This window comes from Odocoileus virginianus, unplaced genomic scaffold (genome assembly GCF_023699985.2).
Source record: "Odocoileus virginianus isolate 20LAN1187 ecotype Illinois unplaced genomic scaffold, Ovbor_1.2 Unplaced_Scaffold_13, whole genome shotgun sequence".
In the NCBI taxonomy this organism is placed as follows: Eukaryota; Metazoa; Chordata; class Mammalia; order Artiodactyla; family Cervidae; genus Odocoileus; species Odocoileus virginianus.
Genome location: NW_027224275.1, coordinates 1881556 through 1894889, shown reverse-complemented (window position 1 = coordinate 1894889; position 13334 = coordinate 1881556). Strand labels below are relative to the sequence as shown.

Genomic DNA, 13334 nt, shown 5'->3' with positions numbered 1-13334 from the left:
CACAGCTGTGTTTCACCCTCACTGCACCCTCATAGCCACGCAGTGTTCTCTTGTCCCTGTTGTTCAACCGAGGAGAGCAGCGTGGATGCAGGGCTTCACCCACGTGCCCAAAGTTCCAGAGCATTGAAACAGATGTATGCAGGCACCAAACGGAATGCTGCCTCTCTTGGATTCCCACTGAGTAGCTTTAGCTCTGCCTTCTGGAATGAAATAGAATAAACTCTTCCTGGGGCAGCCTTCAAGTAATTGGAATCATACATATTTTTGGTAATATAACAGGGTTTCTCTAACTATAGTCATGGTATTTCTGATCTATTTGTGATAAGACAGCTTTTGGGGAAGAATGATACTCAAAAGTTGGAAAATCCATTGACCAATATCTCCTTACTTGCAGTCCTCTCTACAGAATGCAGCTGCCAGTCCTGTGCACAGCTCATGTGGCTTTTGGGAGCTTTAGGCAAAGGTGTGTGTGTGTGCTAAATTGCTTCAGTTGTGTCTGATTCTGTGCGACCCCATGGACTGTAGCTCACCAGGCTCCTCTGTCCATGGAATTCTCCAGGCAAGAATACTGGAGTAGGTAGCCATTTCCTTCTCCAGGGGAATCTTCCTGGCCCAGGGATCGAACCCATGTCTCTTACATCTCCTGTGTTGGCAGGTGGGTTCTTTACCACTAGGGCCACCTGGAAGGACTATTATAAAGGGAATGTTCTTAAAATACAGGGATTTATTACACAGTATATACACCTAGGACTAGAGGATGTAGTTACTGATGGCTATTAAAGTAAATTCTGGGGACACTCAAAGGAAAGAAAGAGTCTGATACTCTGACATTTATTGGTAGATTTATAACTTAGTTAAAGAATTATTAATAAAGTTTTTTGTATTCAACAAATCTGGAAGATGAAAGATCAGCAAAACAAAGTATTTTCATTTTCTTATGAGGCTTAGATTCATATATGGATTATTCTTTATTTGCAGTAATTTGTCCTTTAAAAGCAAAGGTGATAATGCTTTAAACCACATACGGTAGCTAAAATGTTTAGTATTTAAACTATGTAGGGTAGCCAAAATGTTTAGACATGACCATTAAGACGTAGCAGTTTGTTTTCCTAGTAGCTGCAGACAACATGGCTTATTCCTTTACAATGGTTATTATGTATGTGCTTTCGAAATGGACTGTTCCACAGTGCAGCCCACATAAATGACAAAAGAAGGTTGTTCATCTCATTTCGGGTGCTTTATGTCACAAACATGCATTAGAAAGAACCCAGGTCGGGCCATGTGGGGATCTGGGTTTCCCTCTGGGCTGTGGACCTGCTTCTTGGATAGAAGATGTGAGGTCCTACCAGCCCCCAGATGCCATGGATCTGGAGGCCTGCGAGGAGGCCTTAGCGTCCATCTGCTCAGTGAGGATAGGGACTGCTCGTGCTAGAAGAGTCCTTACAAGTCACATAACCCTTTTCAGAAATACACTTTCATCACCTAGCACATACAATATTTATGGCACAGGAGGGCATTGGCCCCATGTGTTAGTCTCCCGTTTCCACTGTGAGAAATCACCACAAACTTAGTGGTGATTTATTATCTTCCACACACATTTCTTCTCTCACAGTTCTGGAGGTCAGAGGGCTGAAGTTAGCCTCCCTGGCCTAAAATCAAGATGTCAGCAGGGCTGCATTCCTCTGGCCACTCTAGGGGAGAATCCTTGCCTTGCCTCTTCCAGCCTCTAGTGGCCACCTTCCTCTGGCGACTAATGCCCAGTGCCTTCAAATCTCTCAACTCTGACTCTTCCGCCTTGCTTGTTGACATGTAAAGGACCCCGGTGGTTTTATTAGGCCCCTCTGGATGACCTAGGCTGCTCTGCCCGCCTCAGAGTCAGAGAATCAGCAATCTTCATGCCCCCTTGCTGCATAAAGGAACATGAACAAGGTTCTGGGTATAGGAAGCTGTGATGCCGCTACACAGCCCAGTCCCTGGTGGCAGGTGGCAAGTGGGTCTGCAAGCCTTGAAAGGTCAGACACACTCTCCTGTTACTAGCTCCGTAGTGATTCACAATTGGGTAAATGTGTAGCTCAATTCATTTAGTTACATTGCAGGTGAAATTTAGACTTTGAGTTGCCTCTGACTTTATTCCCTGTTCTATCCTTGCATCTCTCCAACTCCCTTGGCCCCCAAATGGAAGAAAGGGAGCTAAGTATCAGGGGCATATGTGCCAAACTCGGTACTATCTAGCCTCCCCACAACATAAAATTGATAGGGTTGCTTTTTAAGGGTTTTTAAAAAATCATTTTAGAGATGTGACAGAGAACCAGAAGTTCTTTTTTTTTTAAGACAATATTTTATTTTTTTTGGCTGCACCACACAGCATGCAGGATCTTAGTTCCCCAACCAGGGATTGAACCCATGGCCCTGCAGTGGAAGTGTGGAGTCTTAACCACTGGACCACCAGGAAAGTCCAAGACAACATTTTAGATAGTATTTATCAACAAATACTGTCTCCTATGACCCAGACCTGTGTCAGCTGAACTTTGTTGGGAAACAAAAATGAATAAAATAGTGGCCTCCTTCCAGGAATGTCTGGCCTAGTGGGAAGACAGTCCAGTTAACTGGTAATCCCAATGCAGGGTGCAACCTGCTTTAATAGAGGCAAATGGCGGCGGCGGGGCGGGTGGGGTGGGGGGCTTTGGGGCCAAGATAGGGGGTCAAGGTGGAATTTCTTGGGAATGCAGTCAAGAACTGAGTCTCCTTAGTTAAGTAGGAGCTTGGTCATATCTCATCAGGGAAATGTACATTCAAACCAGTGATACCACCTCACACCCATGTGTTAGCTAACCTTTGAAAAGTCTGGTAATCCCAAGCATTGACCAGGTGGGCCAATAGGAACTCTCATAGACTGCTTTGGAGATGATTGGCATTATCTGGTAAATATTAATATTAATCTAGTAACACACTTTTGTCCTAGGCTTCTTTAGGAACTCTCACAAGTAACTTTAAAAATAAAATGAACACACAGTTTAAAAAAAAAAAGCAAAGATAGAAAGCCCTCAGTGGGAACCAACAGAAACAACAGACACAAGGAGAGGACCTGTCAGGCTGCAGATGGCTCAGGTCGTCAGGTACAAGCAGTGGTGGGCTGAATGGATTTCTCTTTGGCCTAATTCTCCTTGAAGAGTGTGGGACTTAGGATACGTTTAAAATGTCACCATTTTCTTCCTGACAAAGCTCAGAGCAGATAGGTTGCCCATACCTCCTTTTAACAAAGTACTGGACTGAAAGTGGGTGTCTTTTGTGTCATAACAAAATACCAGAGACTGAGTGCCTTAAAAAATGAGCATTTATTTTCTTACAGTTCCCGAGCCTGGGAAGTCCCAAGATCAAGACTCTGGCAAGGTTGAGATAATTGGGAGAGCCTTTTTCCTGGCTTGCAGAGAGCTGCCTTCACACTATATTCTCAAATGGCCTTTCCTCAGTGCCTCCTTACAGGGAGAGTCAAGCTCTCTGGCATCTTTCCTTAGAAAGGCACAATCCAAACATTTCAGGGCCCCAGCCTTATGACCTAATCACCTCCCAAAGGCCTCATCTCCAAATACCTCAATACCAATTTGATGGTGGCCTCATCTCCAAATACCTCAATACCAATTTGATGGTTATGGCTTCAACATATAAATGGTGGAGGTAGGGGGAGAGACACAAACATTCCATCTGTAATACTGGGTTAAACATTTGATTTAATAATTTTGGAAAACCAGAAGCCTGCAAGAGGTGGGTCTCCAGTATATCTGGAAATCTGCCCTTCCTTCCTCCTAACTCTTCTCACCCTGCCACCCTTTCACCCCAGGCTCATCCCCTCTTGGGTGTTAGGGTTTCAAGCATCACACTCTCACAGTTCAGTTGGAAGTCATCAACGTGAGAGGGCAGGATGGGTTTGGGATGAGAACTAATAACTCCCTGTCTACAGGTCTGCCTTCTATCAGAATGAAAACTATTGCCTTTATATTTCACTGGCCAGATTTTGGTCACAGGTCATACTCAGGGCAATCACAGGCAAAGGGCAGTAGCCATCATTCCCACCCCCAACTAAATCAGGGGTGGGTAACAGGCGGTGAGCCCGTTGGATATGCAAACCCTAATAGAATGGTCAGGAAAATAAATATAAAGCAGGAATCAAATATCCTAAATGCTTTTATCAGCACATACGGACTTGATTTCCACAAGCGGTGATTTAGCCGACAGAAGTTACACGTTGCTGATAATATAAACTGAGGGCGGATGTTCCAAGGGCGGCATCAGAACACTTGGTTACCCTACAGATGGCAGGGAGGTGGCTTTGTGGGGGCGTGGGAGGGCGGCTAAGAATGGAGTGAGGGGAGGTTGCTAGAATGCATGGCATTGCTCGGGGTTGGAGATGTCAAGGCCACGGAGGCCCACGGGCGTTGGGGCTTCTCCCGCCGCAAAACTTTTCTAAGGAAGGAAAACGGATGGAAAACAAATCGTACTGAATACTTGAATTTCTCTAAACTTTTTCTTTCTTCTTTAACCCTGCATCGCTATAGCCCATCTAGGAGTTTCCCGAGCAAAGCACGTTCTGCATAAGTCGTGGGTCGATCTCGACCCCAAGTGGCTTGGGACGTGTCCAGGTCGCCCGGGCCTCACCCCGCCGGCTGGCGGACCGGTGGCCCAGGTGGGGCCCCGGCGGGGCCGAGGGGAGCGGGCTGGGTACCCGGCTCCGGGTCGCGCACCGCCCTCCCCGCCCCCCACCCCCACGCGCGCGGCCTTGTGGGTAACGCGGGGCGCCAGGTGACAGCTAATGGCGGCGGCCGTCTGAGCCGGGCGGGCGGCAGATCGGGGCCGCCGGAGGCGAGCGGCCGGACCTTCCGGGGCGCCGCTCCCCTCCTGATTGCGGCTTCCCCGCGGCGGTGGACGCGACGCGCCATGGACAGGCCGGCGGCGGCGGCGGCGGCGGCGGCGGCTGGCTGCGAGAGCGGCGGGGGCCTGGGCCCGGGACCGGCGGGCGGCAGGAGGCCCCCTTGGGTCGCTGGGGGCCCCGCCGTCGGCTCCCGGCAGCCAAGCGTGGAGACTCTGGACAGGTAAGCGGGGCCCGGCCGCCCCCACCCCGCGCCCCGACTCCCGAGGACCCCGCGCGAGGCCCGGCCGCCCCTTCCCCGCGCGCTGGCCTGAGGCCGAGCCGGGGCGTCCGCCTCCCGTCTCCCCTCCCAGTCCCCTCCGGAGCCCCGCGAACCCCTGGCTGGTCGCTGGTCCCGCACCTGGCTCGTTTTCGCCGCTCGCCGGAGCTTCCCCGCACCCCAAGAGGCTTCGCAGCTGTCAAACCGCGTCCCAGGCCGCCTCCTACTGCACCTGGGAGCCGCCTCAGCGGCCGGTACCCCGGCCACAAATCGTTGGGAGGCAGTTTCATCACGGTGCCCCTTTTTTCGCATGACCTTGCCTCGAGTGATCTCAAGATCCAAATCCCGCTGCCGCTGCTTGGGGGCTTTGATGTGGGGATTAGGAGGGGGTACTGGGGGGCGGAACCCCGCGGGTGTCGGAGCTGGCACAGATGGAGGCAAAGATACCCTCATTTCGATGGAAAACTTCCAGACTGCTCCTGATGCAAGAACACATCAGCGTTTACTTTCAGTTCCTCACACTTTGAGGGGACCAGTTCATTGTTCTCACAAACACGTTAAGCTCACTGCTTCTTAGGCAGCCAGAGAACTTAAATCAAGCAGTTAGAAGCATAAACCGACCAGATCTAAGTGGGAGGGCCACCCTGACCCTCTGAGGACAAGAGTTGGGTGATCCCCTCTCCTGGAGTTTATAACTTTCCCTCATCTTGGGCATTTCGCTGACACTAGAGTGCAGTTAGGCATCCCAGTCCTAAAGCCCCTAGGACAGTTTTAGATGTTGGTTCCTGCCTTAGTCACTCCAGTGAGCTAAACTTTTGGGAGTTTCCAAAGGCATAGGGACAACAAGAAACACTCCTTTTGTGTAATTACAATACATTTTAATAAAGTCATTACCCAAGTGGTCAGCTTCTCTGAAAACTAATCACAGCTAAGATAGTGTGCGGAATGGTCAGGGTTGCACTATCTGTAGATATTCTATGATGTATGAGTGCTTGGAGAATCAGAGAATAATGGCAGACAGCTTTTGCACTCTGGCTTAACATCTAGTGGAGAATACAAATAAAACAGCCATTGAAACCAAATGTGATAAGTGCCAGGGTGGAGGTGCGCTTGGAATCGCTCTGGATGCCGGGTGCATGGGAATCATCTGAGAAGCTATTTAAGAACTCCAGGTGGCCAGACCCCCTTCTGAGGCTTCTCATTCAGGAGGTTTGGGTGAGGCCTAGGTGTCAGAATTTTTCAAAAAGGCTCTACCACTTCAGTTGTGATCCACTGCACTATGGTACCCAGAGGTGGGGTATTCACTTCGTTTTTAGTGGTAGGGACGGACAGGGTGCACTGTTTGGCCACTGGAGTGGAACGTGTGTCATCCTGGCTGGATGCTGGATGTGGGGAACGGGTAGTAAAGGCCTGTGGGAAGGCAGGGGCTGGATCCTGATGGGGCCTGTGTGCCTTCCAAGGAGCCATGCCTTTGTCTTCCAGGCCAGTGCTTCTCCAACAGCTCTGTAGAGTCTGAGTCAGAATCACCTCTAGTGCTTGATTCAAATGCAGACTCTTAGGACCCACCCTAAATCTGATCTGCCACCTCCTGGGTAGAGCCTGAAATTCTTCATTTTTAGTAACCATCTAGCTCAAGTAGGGTGGACTGTGCGGTCTCTTTGGCCCCAGATGGTACAGGGTACTGGCTGGGCCAGTGAGATTATCAGTAGTGTCCTTCTGCAACTCACACTGGTGTCCTGGTTTGGAAAAAGGAATTGTATGGTCACCTAGTTACGGGGGTCACAAGAGGAGTTCCATCAGGGAAGCTACAGGATGGCCTCTGCATTTGAGAACAAGTGCCATGCAGTAGTGTTGTGAAGGGACTGGAGGCAGGGTGGTCTCATTGAGTTAGGTTAAGTAGGTTCTGGAAATGCTCCTCTCTCAGTCATTTATGCTGTGAATACTAGAGCCTGCTCTGTGTCTGGCCCTGTGCTAGGCCTGAGGATACAGCTAGGAACACGCACAGACAAATCCCTGCCCTCGCGGGTCATCTTTAGTGGGAGAGAGAAACCGAAGACCTAGTCGCATGTGTTCCGTGTTAGATGGTGATAGGTGCGGGGGGACAATAGTCATCCGGGAGGGATAGGAAGTGGCTGGGGTGTGCACTCTGGGCAGTGCTGGGAGTGTTGTGTAGGGGGGTCAGGGAAAGCCTTTTGGAGAGAAGTGGCATTTCAGTAGTGCCCCTGAAGAGGGGTCTAGTCATGTGCGTAGCCGGGCGACAGCACTCTAGGCTGAGGCCTGTGTTCAAGGGTCAACTTGGAGAGCCGTGTCACCAGCACAGAGGGCGCTGGGGGGACGCAGCAGAGGACAAAGTCGGAGAGGTCACAGGGGCCACAGACGGTGGAGTGGGTGGCGTGAAGCAGAGGAGGGCCGACACCTGGTGTAGATTTCAGTAAGCTCTCCACGGCTGCTGTGCGGATGACAGACCGGAAGGGGAAGGAGTTGAATCAGAGTCTAGCAGGTGGGAGGCTGTTGCAGTCAGACTGAGAGAGGATGGTGGCCGCGAGTGGAGCTGCGGGCTGGAGGAAGGGAGAAGCGGTCAGGCTTAAGATATCATCTGAAGGACATCTGCAGGGTAGAGCCAGCAGGGTTTGCTGCAGGTTGGCAGTTGGCTAGGCAAGGGGGAGAATCGAGGACGGTTCCAGTGTCTTCAGCTTGTGGAAGACAGTGTGGCCGAGATGGAGAAGCCTCTAAGTGGAACAGGGTTAGGAAGTTAGCAGGCGCTCACTCTGGATAGAACAGCAATGAGATGTCAGTTGGATGTCCCAGAGCAGATGTCAAAGAGGTAGTTGGTTTGTTTAGGCCTGGAGTTCAGGGGTGGTGTCTGAGTTGGAGACCTGAATTTGGGAGTCACTGGCTTAGAGGTGGAGCTTTAATTCATGAGGCAGGGGAACCCAGACAAATGATGGGTGTCTGTCTGGAAAAGGGAGTTGGAATAGGAGTGGGCAAGGTGCCTTCTCATGATACTTAGCAGGTCAGAGTGACAAGACTTGAGCATTCAGATGTGAGAGCAAAAAGGAGTATGGGCCTCAAGGTAAATGTCAGCTTTGGAGTCTGAGGTCCCTGGGTGAGGTTCTGCTTTTCCCTGGCTTAGGAAACATGAGGGTGGAGGAACAGGTTGCAGGCTGGGTGACTGAGGCTGGTTTAGACACATGGAGCCGGCAGGGTTTCTGGGACTGACTAGTGGAGCTGTCCCATGGGATCCTGGGCCTCTGGATTGAGAGAGAGCATCCAGGCTGGAGAAACAAAGCTGGGGACCCCCAGGCTGCAGGTGGTTGTTGTCACCAGGAGTGTGCAGGGAGATTGCGCTGAGCAAAGAGCAGAGACAGGAGAGGAAACGTGGCCTCTCAGTCCTGTCCTCGTACCCAGAGTAGACCCTGGCTCTACAGGTGTGGCTCAGCTGTGGACTGTGGGCCCTCCTCTCTCTTCTGAATACTGTACTTCTCTAAATGCTGACAAAGCTGTGGGCCTGCAAGAGGATGTGGCTTGCTCAAGCTGGTGACAGAAACAGGACCCGGATCCAGGCTTCCTGTCTACTAGTCCACCATACCACACTGTTCATAACTCTATTAGCCAGGATGCTTCTGGTTGCAGGTACAAAAACCACAAATCATTCTAGCTCCAGCTGGGAAGGAAATGTCTTGGCTCCATCACTGCTGCAGACAGGGGGAAAGGTGGCCACGGGCATGTTTACAGCCAGAGTTGCAAGCACTGTGGTTGGGGCTCCCCATCTCTGGTTTTTTTTTTTTTTTTTTCCTTGTCTTACTCTTTATCTCTATGGGTTCCTCAAGGTGGTGGGGTGGGAATGGCCTCCAGCAGCACTGGGGCTGGGAACACCTCTGATCCAATGGGAAAGCTTGGGATTGGCCTGGTGATCTGGGTTACTCCCCTCCAAGTGGGGGCGGGAAGGGGGGTGTCACTTCCTCCTCCTGCTGATGAAATGGGGAGGGGCAATTTCCTACAGTTCTCAGAGGCATCCTTATCAGAAGGAAGGGGAGAGGATGCTTGGCAGAGGGTAACAACAGCCCTCCCACCCCCGTAGTGGGTGAACAGGCAGGTTCCTACTGTTAGATTTGCTATCAGGTGTGGGTGCTGACGGAAAAAAGTGCAGCATGCCAAGAGAAGTGTGATAGGACCAGGCAATAAAGGTGACTTCGCCTTTAAAAGGAAACCAATCTCTCTCCCTTTCCCCTCCTCCTTCCTCTTCAGTTATTAATTGTGGTAAATAGGCTCCTAGAGTATGATAGGAATGTCTGCCCATTCAGTGAATATTTTGACTGATATTTCCAGCCCCACAGACAACCCCTGGGCTGTCTTGGTCAGAGAATGTAATTTAGATCACTGGTAGAGCATGTCAAGTGTCTTTATTTTACTATTTAGGTTATTTTACACACTGCCTAGGGATTCCAGGTTTTTCTGTCCTTCCAATACACAAGTGTGGATTTCATTAGTGATGAGATTTTCAAAGGGTCTGAAACATTCTTCACAGTGAAAGCTACCTACGAGGTAAACTCTCGTAAGTATCTTATGCCCTTTAACTTGATTTCTTCAGTGCTTTCGTGAGTTGAGAGGAGACTGCCCTCTGGGGGCCATTTTTAGTTCCCTCTGTGCCTAGATTGCTGACATGGTCCTTTAAGTCAGGTGAGAAGAGCCTGACCACTTACCAACCACGGGACCTTGGTCAAACACTAGAGCCTTAGTTTTCTCCTCTGTAAGGCAGGTCACTGTGAGGCTTGGGTGAGGCCATGTGCAGAAATGTGTTGAACACTTGAGAGCAGCACGCAAGTGGGAGATGCCATTTTCTCTGCATTGTTGTGTTCTCGTTTAAGGCAGTGGCGAGCATCCGTGGCACTGGCCTGGGTTTTTGCCCTCTGGCTCCATGAGTTGGTCATTACTGGTGGTACTACATCCTGGAAGGACAGCCACAGTGGAGCTGGAGGCAGGCCTACCACTTTCTGATGGGCCTTGTCGCTTCTGCACCTCAATTTTCTCATCTCAGAAACCTGTCGTCTAGTCCTTGCTCTGCCTTCTTATCACTTGTGGTTGTCAGGCTCTGATATAATAATGGACTGGTAGAGCCTTTTGTAAGTTGTCAAAGCACTTATAGAAATGTAAGGTTGCATTATTACTACACATAGGACATAACTTCTCTAGTCTGTTCTTTTTAAAATCCTACAATCGCTTTGCTCCATTAAGAGTCTCTTTGATTCACTTGAAATTACATCATTTTATAGATTTAAAGCTACCAACATGAAATTGATTGCATTTTTGAAGAGCATATGCTGTAAGATAAATATTTCACTTTAGAATTAATTTTCTACTTACACTGAGAATATTCACTCTGTATAGTTGTAATTGAGTAATATTTCATTAAAGGCTAGAAAATAACATGCTTAGCTGTCTGAGGTCTAGAATCTTAACCTTAAAATAAATTAGTTGGTTTATTTCAAATCACCCTGGAACCTATTCTTACTTCTTGGTTGTCAGTCGGTATTTCAGTTCTTATAGTAAATGTAAAGGTAACCAAATGGCCTAATTGAAGTTTGTTTTCTAAAAAGGAAGTGTACATATATCCCTAGTCCGTGCTCATTTTTCTCACTCAGAGCCTATGTCTTAAAATATTTTAATTGCACTATTTCTTTTAGTCCTACAGGATCACATGTTGAATGGTGTAAACAGCTTATAGCTGCTACAATTTCTAGTCAGATTTCAGGTTCAGTGACATCAGAAAATGTATCCAGAGATTACAAGGTAAGCAGAATTGAGTCCTTAATTCATTTTCAATATACTGAGTAGCCAAGAAGCTTTGCAAATTTAATTCAAATAAGATTTTGGCCCCCTGATACACACTGGCCATTTGCTTGGGAACAAGGGTGAAATGTCCTCTGTTGTTAAATCTGAACTTTAGAAGAGACATTTTTACCAGGATCAGGTATATGTGATCATAGTTTTATAACCAAGAGGAAAAGTTGACTTTTGATTATGATCATTCTTTTGAAAATCCAGTTCCATTTTATTATCTTATTATGTATTTTATTATGTATTATATTTTTAGATTTGATTATAATAAATGCCTATAATTTTCTTTATTAGTATTCTGAATTTCAGAAAACATCTGATAGGATTTCTCTAACTTCACAGTTTGTTTCTGTATTTATGTACTACCTGTGGGTTTTCAGCATTAATATGTGATACTGGAATGCAAAAAAAAAAAAAACTTGTAAAATCTCAAGAATATTGTATGGGCAGCCTCATTTTTTAGTCCTTATTGAATTGAGAAATCTCTTCTTGTTTATTTTAAAAGTTGGATTCCCTGCTTATTCTAAAGTTAAGAGTGATAAGCTCCTTGTCAGCAGAAACTGGGGCTCTTTTTCTCACCACTGCTCCCCCAGCACGATCCTGGAACATAACAGGTGCTCAATAAAATTTTGTTGAATCGATTAACAAATAAAATGCTTGTGTGCTCCATCTTTATTAAGGCTAAAGACTAACTTTGTTTTAATGTCAAGAAACTATTAACAGGTACATTCAGTGAAACCGTGTTTAATTTCAGTAGTAGAGTTTGCTTGAATTGAGGTTTCAGTTTATTATAGTCATTTTTGCCCACTGGTAAGAGAGAATAGATTTTCACAAGTATGGGCGAATTACATTTTAGTACCCTGGGTCAACGGCTCTCAAAATCATGGCCCTTGCCAGGCATCAAATCTTACAAGGAGTTCAAGAGCTGTGATAACGATCTTAAGTCATTCTTAATAGCTGTCCTTGTTGAAGGGCTCTCACCTCACTTCCTCTTCAGCTTGCCCTGTAACAAGTGCAGAAACTGATTCCAGGGGATGTGTAATTGAGATTTGGCTGTGGTGTTGAACTTGCTTCATCCAAGCCACTGGATACTATCTATTACGCCTCCCAGAGGAAGGCATGGCTGTGGCTGAATAGAGATTGGATAATATGCCCAGCCAAAAGAGTGGCAGTATAGTTCTGGATAGGTTTCCCTGCTGTCTGGTTTTTGTGTTTGCCCACGTAGGAGCAGCTGGGGCTCCTGTTCCACAAGAGCTGGTGGGCAGATAATGCTGTTTCCAGGTGGGAGAAGTGTTTGCTGTGTCACCTATGCCTGAGTGGCTGGGCACTGGCCAACTGCTGACCCACTGGTCCCAGGTGCCCTCCTGCCCCCACCATAGCTGAAACTGCCCCACTGAGGGAGAGGCTCCAGGACCCACATAAGCAGGGAATGGCTCTCAGACCTTGGACTGATTTTTCTTTACGGACAGTTATGAGTTACCTGTAATGTTTTCATTTATTGTTCAATAGTTGTTAGTGCTATGTGGGTTCTAGAAAAGAATGGTGACCATGTGATAGCCATCTAACCTCTACATGAATAGATAAGACTGAATCTATACTTTAACATGAAGCAACTAAAGTTTTTTTTTTAATTTTAGTCTATTTATGAATTTGTATAGCAGAATTAGCTCATGTTGGAATGGTTTAACAGATGGTATTCAGAGAAAAAGAATGCTTTTCCATGTTTTGAAAATTGAATTTTAAGTGCCTACATCAGAGCATAGCTAAAATTTTAGATGAATTATTGTGAGAGCTGGAGAAGGAAATGGCAACCCACTCCAGTATTCTTGCCTAGAGAATCCCGTGGACAGAGGAGCCTGGTGGGCTGCTGTCCATAGGGTCGCACAGAGTCAGACATGACTGAAGCGACTTAGCATGCATGCATGCATTGGAGAAGGAAATGGCAACCCACTCCAGTATTCTTGCCTGGAGAATCCCAGGGACAGAGGAGCCTGGTGGGCTGCCACCTACGGGGTCGCACAGAGTCAGACGTGACTGAAGCGACTTAAGTGACTTAGCAGCAGCAGCAGCTTTGTGAGAACATTTTTTTTTAATCACTGTCTTTGTTAGATTAGTCCTGTAGCCAAGTCTGCAAATTTGGTGTTAAATTAATAATTCAGGAATTGTTGTGTTTTCTTTAAGAAGAGAGTTCTTTTAAATAATAAAAGCATAAAATGTTTCTAAACCACAGATAATTTTACATGCTGTATATAAAGTAGTTCTTGAAATCAGGGTATCCCAAACAGGCCTTTGGGACACCTCTGGCACGGGAGCTGTGCCTGGCATTGGCCCTGAAGGGCTAGATACAATTCCTTGAGGATTTAGCATGCAGTC

At 47.6% G+C, this 13334-nt stretch overlaps 1 protein-coding gene across 11 annotated transcripts in view; it reads left to right on the top strand.

Moving 5' to 3' along the window:
- Positions 1-4700: 4700 nt before the first annotated feature.
- The window catches only part of MTMR1 (myotubularin related protein 1), a 59842-nt gene continuing 51208 nt past the window's right edge, over positions 4701-13334 (top strand). For 2 of the 11 annotated variants that reach the window (XM_070462760.1, XM_070462759.1), the window contains exons 1-2: positions 4760-5087; positions 10808-10913. In XM_070462760.1, coding sequence (XP_070318861.1) covers positions 4933-5087; positions 10808-10913 — 261 coding nt within the window. In that variant the 5' untranslated portion in view covers positions 4760-4932. Of the gene's footprint in view, positions 5088-10807; positions 10914-13334 lie in introns of all 11 variants that reach the window. The other 9 variants (XM_070462761.1, XM_070462752.1, XM_070462753.1 and 6 more) reach the window with 9 other exon arrangements.